Consider the following 15,525-nt stretch of genomic DNA (forward strand, 5'->3'; position numbering starts at 1 on the left):
TCGCGTCCGGTGGTAATCTTTAAAATGTAATCCCGCGCCGCATTATTCCATATGGGCGTTTCACACAGTATGCGGCTGGTGAAATCGCCGCGCGACTGCGGCTTTTCTCAAGTAGTGGAAGAGTTTTGTGCAGCATTTAGGACTTCCAAAATGTTCCGGCGGGCCAGAAAATATTGCTGGCGGGCCAGTTTTGGCCCGCGGGCCGCCAGTTGTCGTTCCCTGGTATATTGGATCCATGCATTCAGTCTTAAAGTGACAGTAACCTAATAAAGCAGCTGCCGTCTGTCATTAATGTTAGTCAAACAACAAAAGACAGAGAGAAAATCACTCACTGCTCTTGACTGAATCACTTTTGTAACTTTAATTGTAAGGATTCATCTGTATTTATTTACTCAGTGAAGACTATGCAGTGTATATTTTGCATTTGACTATTTACATTTGATTTATTTCTAACCTGAATACTACTGTTAGACCTACCTGAAAAACCTACAGCACTGTTTATTTAATTTCTTTCAGGGCTTGAATTTCGGTGCGGGATTGCGGGTATTGCGCATATTTTTTATCATTCCCGCAGGTCTCCCATTTATAATGCGGGAAATTCCCGCAAACATTGATTCACTTTAGCATGTAGGTTCAGGTTGTATTAGTAAATTAATCCACGCAGATGGAAAATCAAATCAGTCATTTTAAAACTGTCTGCGAGACGCAATTTCACAAACAGCGTGAGTGATTCAGCGGCGCTGCGTCTTCTATCTCGCGTCTCTCAAAATGGGTTGCACAATGCAATCGTTAAGCGCGCAGCAGGCGGCGGAAATACACTCTCGCGTTTCGGGAGTCGATCGGGCCAGCATTGCATCACGAGTAACTAAAGTTTACCATTTGCACGTCTTTTCAAGTCTCACCAGTTTAAACAGTCACGCGATTTTAAACTCTTCGGTACTTGCGCGCTGTCTGAGAGATGCTTTTTTCTCTGCACACATACATAGAGTAAAGCAGCCTCACAAACAGCTCGCGGGTAACAAAAGTTATTTTTCGTGGATTATAAATCGCTTTAACAGTCAAAAACATAAGAAAATGATGTCAATTTCGGTCTTGGAGAGTATCCTCTAATCTAAACACAGTCGGTTATGTCTTAAATAAGCATAAATCGCACGTGACCGTATAATGAAAACAGGATCCGTGCACTAGCTCTTAAAGGGACAGCAGCCATATGTGTCTGTCATTAATTTGTTTGTCAAAACAACAAAACATAGCTTTCATTTTAAGGAATCAGGATTAATAGCCTATGAATTTAATTTAGTCAGGACTAAAATACTACCCAGTGTTATTTTACATTTGATTAGGCTACTTTATTCAGTCTCTGTAGTATTTCTGAATAGCCTACTAGTTTTAGACCTAAGCAAAAACTTTTCTCTTTATTTCTCTTTATTGATATCTTTATTCTATTGTATTTATTTGTGCTACTTTTTTCAATTTAATTCAAAGATTGAAATCAAGCTTCCTTGAGTTGTGTAAATTCTTAAGAACAAAATGACCCCATTGTAAAAATGCAATGAGTAGGCTAAGCATACATTTAGGCGAGATAAATGTAATTAAAAAAAAAGTCTAAACTCCCCCCTCAAATTAAAAATTCCCCCCCATAAGAATCACCTAAGGGGGGATTTCCCCCCCATTTTCCAAAATGAAATTCAGGCCCTGTCTTTAGTCCATTTTATATGATTGTGCTATCGTTTGTAATGTTTATTTGTTCTTACTTTATTACTGACTTGTTTACTTGTCTTTTTTTTTTGTCAATTCAATTCAGAGTTTGTAATGCCTGTCTTGTCAAGTATCCTTGTAACAGCCGGTTATGTCTTAAACGAATGTAAACAGTTGAGAAATAAAACACTTGTGTATCAGTATATTGGATCCGTGCCGCTCTTAAAGTGACAGCATCCTAATATTCCTGCTGCGATAAACATTTAATTTAAACAATGAAGAATATAATTTTACATTTGATTACTTTATTTCTGTACCTGAAAATTTAGACCTAGCTGAAAAGCACTGTTTATTTCATATGCATCTTTGTTCTGTTGTATTTATGTTGGCCTGATGAATGTGAAATGGATCCAATCCATGTTCAATAGAAGTTATTTGATGATGCAGCAATAAACTAGCTAGCATATCTTAATGTACTAGGGATGGCTCGATACCACAATTTTGGCTTCGGTACGATACCAGAATCTAATACCTCGGTATCGATACTAAATCGATACCACAAGTGACCAATAACCAGCCTCAAAGGTTAAATGAATTGAAACAATTTTATAAAAAAATAAATAAAAAAATAATTAAAAACACTGCTTGAAACTCTGCTGCACCAAATGTACAAACCAAAAGTATCAAAATGTTAACAAAAAACAAAAACCTACAGCCAGGGAACATACAGTAGGTTAAATTTTGAAAAGATACTATTTAAATAGTTTAATATCTTCATATCTTGTCAGTCGTTACTCTTTATCACAAAACAAAAACGTATCAATATAACAAACCAAAAAAACCTAGAGGGAACATAGGTTCAATTTTGATTTTGCAAAAAAAAAAAAAAAAACAACGTATTACTCTCTCTCTTTTGGCTGATTCCTCTAGGGGTTGCCACAGCGGCAGTAATAGTAATATGCCATTTATTTTACGATCACTAATACTAAAATTGATATTACTAATCTCTATATTCATTCAAATTCAATCAATATATTATTGTTTGAAAGTGCAACAATTATGAGACCTAAACTTCATTCATTGGTTCTAGCGTGTCATGCAAGCACATTTGAGCTTTCGTGTTTACCGTATCTTATTTCACTGATAATAGCAGTTATGTAGGCTATGTGCGCTGATCGGTGTTGTGAATAAAAGTCTAAATTAAATCAGTTGAATGATGGACTCACCTGTCGATCTCTGAACTCCTTGAATAAGTCATGATGAGCTAGAAACAAATGCTTAGCCAGATTTGAAGTGTTGCCTCCCGTTGCGACAAAGGATTTCAAACAGCGTTTGCATAGTGGTGCATTCACGTCTGTAGCTTCACCTTTTTCATTACCTCTGTAGGCAAAGTAATGCCATATTTCACTTCTGCTGCCCTCTTTATTGATTAATTGCGGGCGTGTAGAATTAGCTTGATCAATTTGATCCATCTTGTTTCTCGGTTGTCACTTTTTGCCGGTTTCAAGGTACCCGCTAGAGCCCTGCGCGGGACTGGTTTCATCATCCCGCTCCCGCCCGCGCCCGCCGAATTTCTGACCATTACCGCCCGCTCCCGCAACGCATGTGTTTCACTCCCGCCCGCTCCCGCAATATGTATGTCCACTCCCGCCCGCACCCGCAAAACTCTGAGAATTTATTCCCGCACAATAATAGAGATGCATTGATTTTGTGTCTTCTCCCGTCCCGCAGGAAAAAACACATATTTGTATTGCTATTATTAAAGAGATTCATGGGGTTGTTTGTTTCGTTTCCCTGGCCGGCATAGCCTACTGGACACATACTACACACAGGATAATGGAGGAAATCGAGTGTGCTGTTTTTGGATGGTTTTGTTTTCGTTTTTGCTGTTTTTTATTCAGGATACTCTGTCTTGCGCGTGCAATGATGACGCAGTGAATAGTGATGCTTCTCTCTGAACAATCAGCAGTCTGCCGTGTTTTCACGTCACATTTTAGTATCGCCTAAGCTCGCTCAGAACCCCGCCGGAGGGGGTACGAAAAAAAGTACCTGGAAGCAGATACAGTTACAACTTTTACACAGTGGAAAACCAAATAAAGGCGAGTCGAGCCGAGCCGAGCCGAGCCGAGCCGAGCTGGTACTGTGTAGTGGAAAAGCGCCATTATTGACATCTCCATCATGTTGCAAGGCTACCTCCCGATCCCGCAGTGTTTTTTTTAGCCGCCCATTCCCGCCCGCAGCAAAGTTCAAACCGCCCGCTCCCGCGAGATTTGCGTTGGGTCCCGCGGGACCCGGCGGGACTCAATCCCAATGCAGCCCTCTAGTACCCGCGTCTTTTTGGGTATAGCGCACTTCCGCCTAGCGGTGAACTTCGAAACTGCCGTGCATCAAATACCGAATTGAGCAAAATTATGATATTGTACCGTTTGAAATATAATATATACCGGTATTTTTGCAGTACCGGTATACCGCGCATCCCTATAATGTACGAGTTTTGAACTTTGCTAATTTAAAAAACTAATCTATTTTAATGACAAAAATGTTCAAAGAGAGCAAATGACAAATATCGAATGAGCATATCCTGTATCTGAGGCTAAATCACTAAATATTGTGAATACGACAGCACATCTTATATTTTTCGAACTCCAAGCGATCAACCACTGATCAGAACCAGCTGATAATCACAGTAACATGAGATTGAAAAATAATAATTTAACAAAACTTTAATTTAAATTTAAGTTGTATTTAATATCAATTAATTGTGGACACAGGTTTTCTTATATACGGATATATAATGTACAGAGGGGGCTTCAAGGACAAAAGGCCTATTTTAGATCAGCTGTTTCTGTGAAGGATCTGTGTGCAGTTCATTGATCAGGTGCTCAGATTAATTGAATCAAAATTCAATTCAAAATCTAAAATCTTTTCTTTTTTTTTTTTTTCATCGACCCCAAGAATAGATTTGAATCTATTTGTTTGATTCCAAAAGACTCCCAGCCCTGGTAAACAAGCCCTTAAATTCTTGCCCTGACAATGCATGCTTTAACATCAATATTGCTTTCGCCATCCACTGGACTATTCTCTTCCTTATACTGCCCCTTGTAATTTAACCTAGTTGAACCTAATCAATATGATATACATTAAGTACACTTACAGGACCTCACTTTAAATTTACAGGTAAGGATCTGGTCGCTAGTAACCATGGAAACAAAAGCATAAATGAAAACAACTGAAGAGCCGACTGGTATTAAATTTCCTACAATGATGAATTTATAGATAGAAATAGACCAAAAGAAAATCAGGAAGCAAAGCGTTCATGTTTTCCGTACCGAGCAGTGACGTTACCGGAGAGCAGCACGTCTGTGGGAACATGTTTGCACTTCGGAGCAAAATTCTTATGCAAAATTCAACACTGTGACCATTAAAATGGATTCAGTGCTACACAAAGGAAAGATTCTTGTATAAACAAAAACAGCAGACACAGATCGACACCCAATAAAAATGTTATTAAAAATACATTACCAAAACAAACTTTTAAACTAATGCTTAAACTTTAAAAACAAGCATTGAGCATCTTATAAACCCCATGAAATCAGATTTCAAGCTTGCAGCATTTATCAAAAGTCGACATAACACAACATAGCATACATTCACGTCTTCCACCGCCAGGAAAACAGACCAAGAATGACTATAATGCACTTACAAATACAAAAATACAAACTGTCCAGGTAAATGAGAATGTCTCTCCCAATACAAACTGCAACCAAATGACTAAAGCAAGTAGAAAACCATGGTTTTGTGGTGCTGTGATGTAAACCAGTGTCTATAGACAAGTCAACTCGGCAATTCTTCATCTGACCTCCACCATTTCATCTTCATACAGTGTCTCTAAAGTTCAGGAGCATTACCTTCATCTCCGTCCACGGTGACGGTGATCCTCTTGAGTGAACTCACTTTCAGGTCTTCAGCTGAAAGACATGAACACACATTTATAATGAGAACGAGAGCTAGACACTGAACACATGAGTGAAAAGACTGCTTTGGCATGTTTGATCTGACATTAAGTAGGACAGTTTGTGATGCACCATGATCATGATTTTTCATGGATGAGTCCCATTTTTTTTACAAACAAATTGGCAGATTTTTTTTTTTTCTTTGCTTAGGCTAATTTATTTGCTCTATAACAGGCAAACTTTAAAATGCAGTGGTTGCCTCTAATTTCCAATGGCTACAGAGATTCTTTGTTAATCACAATCCACACAAAGATGCTACACACAAGCAGTTGTTTTTGATTTCAATTCGATTGTATAATTTAAGATGTAAAACAAAACCAGAATGGTCTAACTTTAGATTTGTGAAATTATGCTACAAAAACTGCAGACGGAATGTGCGCTTATAAACACTACTTTTTACCGCAGTAAGAGGAAAAGAAAGTATCCTTGTTTACACAGTTGCTTATGGCTAACCTGAACGTAAACAACTGAGAAAGAATACGGATTCGAATCATTATAATAAGATCTGTGCATTAGCTCTTAAAGTGACAGCAGCCTAATAAACCTGCAGCCGTCTGTGTCATTAATATTAATCAAACAAAATATAAAGAGAAAATCACTTTTGAAGCTGTAACAAAGATGAACTATATTTAATTTAATACAGTGAAGACTATGCAGTGTTATTTTACATTTGATTATTCAATTTCTTTACCTGAATATTGTTACACTTGCCTGAAAAACATAAAGCACTGCTTATTTCATTTGTATCTTTGTACCAGTGTATTTATCTATGCTTGCAATTTGTTTATTATTTTCTATGCAGATTCACTCCATTCACTCCATTGACCGATATCTGCATTTACACTATACACTTGGTGAAACCACTGACCCGGAAACCCTTAGGAAGATTTGGATTTGCAATGGACGCAGATGAAATGACAATACAAGCTTTTGCTTTCCGCACCATCTTTAAAGGTCAGCAAAACAATTGGGTTGAGCTTTCGTCCGCCATTGAAAAGAGTCATGTGATCATGGTTGGTGTCTATGTCATTCGCCACTGTCGCTTTTTCAATGACGTACGACTCGCAGAGAAATATCCGATCTGATCACTTACATGGCAGAATATATGAATCCATGTGCTTTTTAGCTGCATAAACACGCCCGTGGGTTATATCCGATCAGTGCCACGTGGAAGAAAAAACATTGGGAATTGGGCCACTTGAGCCATGTAATGTAAATGCGGCCACAGAAAGTACATTTTAGAACATTTTATCCATCATACTAGGATGTTTGTTACTGAGAAATCTGAATAACTTTAGATTTACACTGAAACACACATGCACAACAATATTCCCCTAAATTGTGCTAAATAGTAAGAAAGTGAAAACAAATGGCTCAGATTTGTTATGCAAAATATTTGTACGTTTTAACGTAAAGTTTAGTAAGAGTGAGATGGTAATCAAATGGTTGAGATGGTATAGTCCATTACCTATAACCATTGCTGAAAACACTTAACGTCAGGTTATTTCACAGAGATTGTCACTGTAATAAGAGTATTTCAAGATATAAAAGTCTCAAATAAATGACTAATTATTAGATATGCAACCAGTTGATTGCAGCTAAATAGGGGTGTAACGATTCCCTCATGTCACAATTCGATACATATCACAATACGATATTATTGCGATACTCCAAGACATATGAGGCCATCCTTAAAAATATTCTTGTTTGCCGTAACCCGACCGACCCTGTCAATTTAGTACCGACCCATTTATTTATTTATTTTCCCTTTTAGTCCGACCGACTTGCCGGTTGTAAACTTGCGTTAAGACCGACCGATTTTTTTTTAACTCTTCAAACAACTAATACAAATGCAATAAAATAATATTAGTTATTAAGTATTGTGAATATAAATTGCCTAGACCTACATACGAACATAAGCTACGTTCTTTCTTTTAAATAAAAACCCGTGGCGCGTCATCTGTGATTGTTTACAGTACACCATTGGTTTACGCATGTCACACTACGGCCTGTAGGCTAAGTTTGCTTCGTTTCATTCACTGTGCATGGTTCGCGCTTGGTAATGATGGCTGCGGCTTTACTCTAAAGATTATTTCATTTTTATATGTTGTTGAATATGGTTTATTTGCTATCGCAAATCAAAGTGAAAGTAAGTCGCAGACGCTTAACACACAATCATCTTCATTAAATGTAAAGAAACTAAATGATCTTACCAGGGCTATTTCCGCTTTCTCTTGTTGCGGGCTTTGATTCAGAAATTTTAGCTGATGATCAATAAAATAATGTATCTCATAACTGTTGCTTTCGGTGACGTGCACTCCATTAAATCTGCATATAGCGGGAATTGAAGATCGGATTTATATCCGCAAAAAAACCACACATTTAGCCTATGTAAACAGGTGTAATTGGAATCGTTTTGATAAATCAGATTGCAATCCGATCTGAGAAAACGCATGAAGTGGCCTGGTGTAAACAGCCCCTAGACATCGGTGAAAAATGTTCTCTCCACCCCCAGTCCCCCAAAAATATACTTTTTTATATATTTTTTTTTTATATATATATATAAAAATATATAGACCTACCTACCGACCCATTTTTTCTTTTTTTTTTGCTGTTACTGCAAACCAAAATATTTTTAAGGATGGCCTGATAAAAGGTACTGTTGATTAAAATGCTAAATTTGATTTTACATTGTGTGTGTAAATGAATAGGCTTGGACTTGGTGCTGGAAACCCAAAGCACAGGACAATAGAGACACCAGAATAACAATATTCATGATTCTGAAGCTCTTTTTACACAAATATTCCCCCAATGCATTATTATACATTATATTCAACATTAGTAGTTTAATGTAGTACTGACACTAAAACTCTGAAAACTTGAATGTTTTCTCACACAGTAATCTTTATTTTGGGTGAACCATACACAATAAATATTGTCACTATCCATGATACATATTGTTGCATTTTTGTATTGCGATATATTTGTGACACAATATATTGTTACATCCCTAGTATTTCAAGTTAGTGATAAACGTCTCAAATAAATGACTATTTATTATTTGCAACCAGTTGATTGGAGCTAAATGTTTGTATTTGTGCAGTGAAAGGAAACTGAGCTTCAGAGTGTGTTGTTAACCGGGAGACACAGACACCTGCAGCTGCAGATAACACACTTCATGCTGGAGGTCCAGATCATTATGCTGTATGTAAGCCGCTTTTAACACACTTTTATTCAACCTCGAAAGTGAATACATTTGAGACAATAATTTAAATTTTCAGAAGTAGTGCACAGACAATATAGACCAACAAGAAACATTCAAGAAACATTTGGCATTATATTTTCAAATCAATTAGGCTACAAAACTCAATCAGTCATAATGATAATTAATTACTATAACAATCAAAACAATATTGGTAATTTGATTTAAGATAAAGATATAGCTTAGTCTAATTTATATTTTTCATTGATAACACTTTACAATAAGTTGTCATTTGTTAACATTACATTAGTTAACATGAACTAACAATGAACAACATTAATCTCAACATTTACTAATACATTTTTTTTTAGATTAAAAGTTGTAGCTATCTGTTAACAATAGTTAATGTACTGTGTAGGCTACTAACATGAACATTTTTATTAACCAACATTAACAGGTTTATAAATAGTGTAAAACTATTGTTCATTCATTGTTAGTTCATGTTATTTAGTGCATTAACTATGCTTAATAAATAAGACCTTACTGTAAAGTCAGTGTTACCTTTACATTTTGCAGTTCATTGATGAACATCACAAAGTAATATGAACACAACTGTTGAAAAGGTTTTTATTGTTAACAGCCAGGAAACTATCTTTAATTGTCATAAATTAGCTTAAAGCTTGTATGTTTGCAAAGAAGAGGTAATAAAGCTAAGTGGTTTTCATGGTTGAAGGTGATGTGCGCAATTTTTCAACGTCATATTTTTTTTCCTACCCTACCTTAATTTACAGAGACAAACTAATTTATTAGTTGATTTCACTGAAGAGTAAAAAACACTGTGCACGACACAGCAATATTGTCTCAACTACTGAATTGGGGCCCAGAACTATTTCTTTGTCAACCAATGGCAGACAGGAGAAGTGTTCAGTGGAAACCTGTTTGGAAACAATCCCTGCATTTGCAATTCCAAAAAAGACTGAAAAAAAAATCTAGTCTAATTCATTTAAAGGGTTAGTTCACCTGAAAATGGAAATTATCCCACAATTTACTCATCCTAGGTGTACTTGACTTTCTTTTGTCAACCGAACATAATCAGAGTGAATATGGGGCCTCTCGCGGTTCAAACTAATTTGTGACCGGTGTTTAGTTTTGCTTTATCCTCTGCGCTTCCACGTTCGTCAATACATCATGCGTCGGTTCAGAGGTCACTCTTCCGCCGGAACTAGACTTGTGTATGGCCATTACCGGAAGCTAGTGATTATAGTTCATAAAGTTATAAATATAGACATTTTCGTACAAAAATGCATCGCTTCGCTTCAGAAGGCCTTTATAAACCCCTGGAGTCAAATGGATTACTTTTATGATGGATGGATAACCTTTTTTTGGGTACCATTCACTCCCATTATAAAGCTTGGATGATATACACCTAGAATAGCTTGAGGGTGAGTAATTTATGGAAAAATTTCCATTTTTTTGTGAACTAACCCTTTAAGGTTTAAAAGCGCTGTAAACGATTTCAGGCTATTTGCTAACTTCCAACACACTTGGTCCCCATCACATCAAAACCACGCCCTCTCAACGAAACCCCGCCCTCCACAAACATGCCAGCAATGTCAGCACAAAATGATTGACGGACAAAGCACGTTTCTTATTGGCTAAGACCAGGACGGACCGCTCCCCTGACTCCTTTAGCTGTTTACAGAGCCTGTGGCTGTCACAGAGAGTTGTGATTTGTAAAGACACATATTCAGTGTTATAGCGGACATTTTATTTGTGGTAACGTTAGTTGCTTACAAACCCTAAAGCCATACGTGTTTCAGCCGTTTATATAATGTCCGCGTGTCACTTCGAAATTATTTTTTTTTACCACAGAAGCGCTTCTACAGGCGAACGGAGTTGAGGAGTCAGCATTACAATTGAGTAAAACAACTACAGTTAAACTACTAGAGAAAGTTAAACGAGTGAGGTAGCTTTACAGTTAGTCCGTGTGTGTGCACGTATAATGTCGACTGCGCTACAGCATTATGACGCCATTTCTGAGCCACACAACTGCAGTCGCTTGACATCGACATTCTTATCATTGCGACGTTCAGACCAGTTTTGAACATACAAAGGGAACGGAATCTGTCGCCCCCACTCTTTAATACTGCAAGCCGTGTTGACTTCATGAAGTGGGACGACAGCGACATTGCTATTTCGAATAAAGCCGAATGGAGAAAACTAGACAGTTCGCTAAATCACAAAGAAACTGACACGAGACAGCTTTCGTCGTTTAGATGGAGGCGACAAAGCTCGGCTAACAAAATGCTGACGGTTTATGTGTAACACAATGAACGATCTAATAGCTTTCCGTACAAGGTCAAGCCAAACAGGGTTTGTACAACTTGCTTGCGATCGGGGGAAATCGGACTTGTTTTCTTTCGACATCAACTGAATGGAAAACAAATGCGTCGCTGCGCGTGAGCCGTAACGACAATGTCAGTTCAAACAATAACTGTCGCGGTTCAGACTAACCGTCGAAACACAACCGATTATCATGACAAACATAACAATTAGCTTGACAACTACCCAACGGTAGAGATGGAAATCTGCTTGCTGGAAAACTAGCCTTCCTCATCGCCAGCCATTTCTGCTCACGCTCAAAAAAGGTCCGTAGATCGACGAGGTTGATCCTTAGAAAGGTAGAGCTCGTAATAAACACATAATTTCCAGAAAATAGGCGATACGGCGATGATCGAACGTTCGGGATTGAAAACTGCAAGATTGTTGATTCATTCGAAGAGATCGTGCGCGAGAGTTTTTAAAGAGCGCGTGAACGATTCCAATTTGCGATTATCGTGCACATAATCCCAATTCATGCACTCAGAGATTTTAACGCTTTTAGTCTTAATAACTCTTTCGATCGCACAAAGCCTTACGTAAGGGATCCAGCAAGGCAGTGTTTCCCCCCATGAGCTATTTGATGCCGAGCAGCCAAAAAGAAAGTGTTCAAGTCTTTTCGCGAATTCCAACACAACATCTGCTGACGGCGATACAAGTGAAGCCCAAAGTTGCCCAGTCTGCTAACTTACATCGACTATTAACAAACTAATAAAGGCGAACAAAAAGTCTCCTGCTGTCTAGATGCACTATTTACGCCGTAAACCTTTCAGCCGGCGAGAAAACAAGGTTAACAAAACCCCTGATCGACAGCGCTTTAAATCTCGCTGTCAAAATAGAAGTAAACGATTCAAATGCAGTCGCGTGAATAATGTTAACAAGTGATCATTTAGTTAAACACTGAAGCTCGACGCAGCGTAGTTTTCTTTCGATCTCCGTCTCCATTAAGACTTTATCTGGTCAACACAATGTCCTACCTGATGTATCCGACGGATCGCGATGTTCCTCCGTTAAATTAGTAATCCATTGGACAATCGAGGGAAATCATCGACGATCAATGCTGGAAACGTCGTCCGAAAATGTAGGGAAAGGTGTCGGGATGCGAATCCGACGAAATAGCTCCGCAATCGCACTCGTTTTCTCTGTGTTAATCCTCCTCCTCTTCGCGTCTGTAACGGACTGAAGGATACACACAAACCGCCCACTGTGGACACCGCGCGCGCTCATTGGCTGCTGCGCGCGCACTAACCGCCCCGCTCGCTTCCTATTGGATGGTGAAATCGGGGGAAAACGTCTCTGCGATACTTTAATCGCACAGATACTCGGGACTTGTATGTTTTGAACATGACACCCGCGTTATATCGTCACTGGGACGATGGAACACACAATGATGACGTAAACTACATTTCCCAGAGTTCAACAGCGAGTGGGGAAAATATGTCCAGGCTCCGCCCACCTTCACGCGCATGCTCTTTGAGCACAGTTAAATCTGAGGAAAAGTCTAAACGCTTTAGTACATTTTGTGGTTTGCATGTTGAAACATTTGATCTTTTTAATGTTGTTCTCATTCCGTTTGTTTTTGGTCAGATTTCTGTTCTTTTATTAAGCCTCACACCATTCCCAGCTTTCAACTGTGCTTTTATTTGTTTTGTTTTTATCCTATGACAAATCTTATCTTAAGGAAAATTACTTAATCAATCTTCTACTTCTTTTTGCTAATTTTAGTATTCATAAAGGTAGTTAAAGAAAAGAATAAGCCTTTGTTTTTAATTTCAACACTATAACATTGTTTAAAAAATAGGAAAGCTGTAAAATGTGTTTCCATTTGTAAAAATAAAAATTATATACTTTTCTTATTTTTGTTTATTCAATGTACTGTAGTAGTAATTCTTTAAAACCAATAAAAATGTCTAAATGTGTATTTGAATAAAATAACTAACCTTTAAAGTTTCAACATTATTGTATTTATGTTCTGATTTAATTTTTAGCCATTTTCCTGAGGCAACAGAACATTGTTTGTTATTGTTAAAATAATAATTGAATAGACATTTTAAAGCTAGTTGGGACTTGCATGTTTTTAAAATGACATTTGCGAAAAAGTACAAAAGTACATGCGAAAAGACATTTGTGTAAAAGCTTACCCCAGAAGTGGGGTAAGATGTACTCTTTGAATAATTATATATTTACAACAACTAAATTAGCAAATGTTTCTATTTATTTCCTATAATAACACAGTGGCTGATGCATCATCATCTGCACATGCTAAACTTATATCTACTTATGTTATTCTTAAGGGTGGCATCTTACCCTATAACTACATCTACCATAATTCATTGCGGCGTCAGGGGAAAAAGGACCCACCCACTTTCTGCGCATGCGCTCTATGGACTCCATGGCGTATTTAAGCGCGAGCAGCGGGGATGAGTGAGCTTCCTGTCAAACTCAGACATGACAGATCAACTGAAGGGTCTCTGGCGCGTCTTAAATATCTATTCTTTTTACATATAGCGGGATATTAGTGTACTAAAGATGATGAGGTGCCGTTTTGATCGCGTTCTAAATGGGTTGTGAATCGAAGTGGAGTTAAATTACCGTCTCTGGCTAACTGGCTAATGCTAGCGAGCTGGCTGCCAGTGAAAAAAAATTGAAAGCGGAAGAGTGACGTGCTGGATTACGAAAGCGGAAGTGCGAGGATCCAGATTTTTCGATCGAAAAGGTGGGTGGAGCATTTATTTAACTTTGTTACCATACTATCTCATTTTACCTAATGTACATTAATAATAGTAATAATAATAATACAATGTTCTTGTTAATTATTATACATGTGAATTAAATAGTAATGAAGACATGTTATTTAATTTATTATATTTTTATTATTATTATTAGATGTGCATTTGTTAATGTTTAGCTAGGATTATAATATTAAGTGAAATTGTTTGGCAAATTACCCGTACAGACACACACATAGGCATATATATATATATATATATATATTTACATACATACACATATACACACACACACACACACAATAGCAAGCATGATTTTGAAGATCATCCTTTTTTTATGCTATACTGTTTATTTTGCACATAATACTTGTTGCATCATAACGTGGTAAAGTAGTGGATTACTTCTGGCTACTATTATGTGTATTACTTGTGTCTTCTAATCACACAGCAAGGCTTTGAGTTAAACCCACATTGTGTTGTCGGTGAAAGCTGGAGCTGTCAGGCTGTAGTGATGGAGCGAGAATGAAGAGCCATTGTTGGATCATGTTTCATACGATCGGTCTCAAGTTACTGCCTATTCATGTTTATGAAATATAAGTATATAAGCCGATAACCGATATATTGGCCGATGAATCTAAATCCAAATTTTTATGATTTTTGAGAGCTTGATTACAAAAACAAAAGTCTAACCAGTAAAAGCCATGTCCCAAACCCGTCATGTTGATCAGTGCGCATCTGAAGTGTCTCAGCTGGAGGAAATAATCCATTATTCATCGGCTTTAATATATCGACCAAACTTTCTTATTGGGCCGATAACGATGACATTAAAAATGAACATATATCGGCCGATACCGAACACATCTGTGACCCATTTTTGTGCCCCGACCCTCCAGTTTAAAACCCCTGTCCCCGTCCTGGTGTGTGTTCCCTGTGTCCTGGTGTGTGTGTTCCCTGTGTCCTGGTGTGTGTGTTCCCTGTGTCCTGGTGTGTGTTCCCTGTGTCCTGGTGTGTGTGTTCCCTGTCCCTGTGTCCTGGTGTGTGTGTTCCCTGTGTCCTGGTGTGTGTGTTCCCTGTCCCTGTGTCCTGGTGTGTGTGTTCCCTGTGTCCTGGTGTGTGTGTTCCCTGTGTCCTGGTGTGTGTGTTCCCTGTGTCCTGGTGTGTGTGTTCCCTGTGTCCTGGTGTGTGTGTTCCCTGTGTCCTGGTGTGTGTGTTCCCTGTGTCCTGGTGTGTGTGTTCACTGTCCCCGTCCTGGTGTGTGTGTTCCCTGTGTCCTGGTGTGTGTGTTCCCTGTGTCCTGGTGTGTGTGTTCCCTGTCCCCGTCCTGGTGTGTGTGTTCCCTGTGTCCTGGTGTGTGTGTTCCCTGTCCCTGTGTCCTGGTGTGTGTGTTCCCTGTGTCCTGGTGTGTGTGTTCCCTGTCCCTGTGTCCTGGTGTGTGTTCCCCGTGTCCTGGTGTGTGTGTTCCCTGTCCCTGTGTCCTGGTGTGTGTGTTCCCTGTGTCCTGGTG

The 15,525-nt window shown here is 38.3% G+C and overlaps 2 protein-coding genes across 3 annotated transcripts in view; one reads left to right on the forward strand and one right to left on the reverse strand.

The window, feature by feature from the left end:
• arid4b (AT-rich interaction domain 4B) overlaps window positions 1–12,470 on the reverse strand; it is an 86,288-nt gene extending 73,818 nt beyond the window's left edge. For both annotated transcript variants that reach the window (XM_081351467.1, XM_081351465.1), the window contains exons 1-2: window positions 12,270–12,470; window positions 5,607–5,666 (exon numbers count right to left, since the gene is read on the reverse strand). In XM_081351467.1, coding sequence (XP_081207593.1) covers window positions 5,607–5,612 — 6 coding nt within the window. In that variant the 5' untranslated portion in view covers window positions 5,613–5,666; window positions 12,270–12,470. The remainder of the gene's footprint in view (window positions 1–5,606; window positions 5,667–12,269) is intronic.
• A 1,205-nt stretch (window positions 12,471–13,675) lies between these two features.
• The window catches only part of ggps1 (geranylgeranyl diphosphate synthase 1), a 42,015-nt gene continuing 40,165 nt past the window's right edge, over window positions 13,676–15,525 (forward strand). The window contains exon 1 of the mRNA XM_081351924.1: window positions 13,676–14,008. The gene's annotated coding sequence lies outside the window, so the exon portion shown is untranslated. The remainder of the gene's footprint in view (window positions 14,009–15,525) is intronic.

The sequence above is a fragment of the Scardinius erythrophthalmus genome, assembly GCF_964197995.2.
Source record: "Scardinius erythrophthalmus genome assembly, chromosome: 21".
Taxonomy (NCBI): Eukaryota; Metazoa; Chordata; class Actinopteri; order Cypriniformes; family Leuciscidae; genus Scardinius; species Scardinius erythrophthalmus.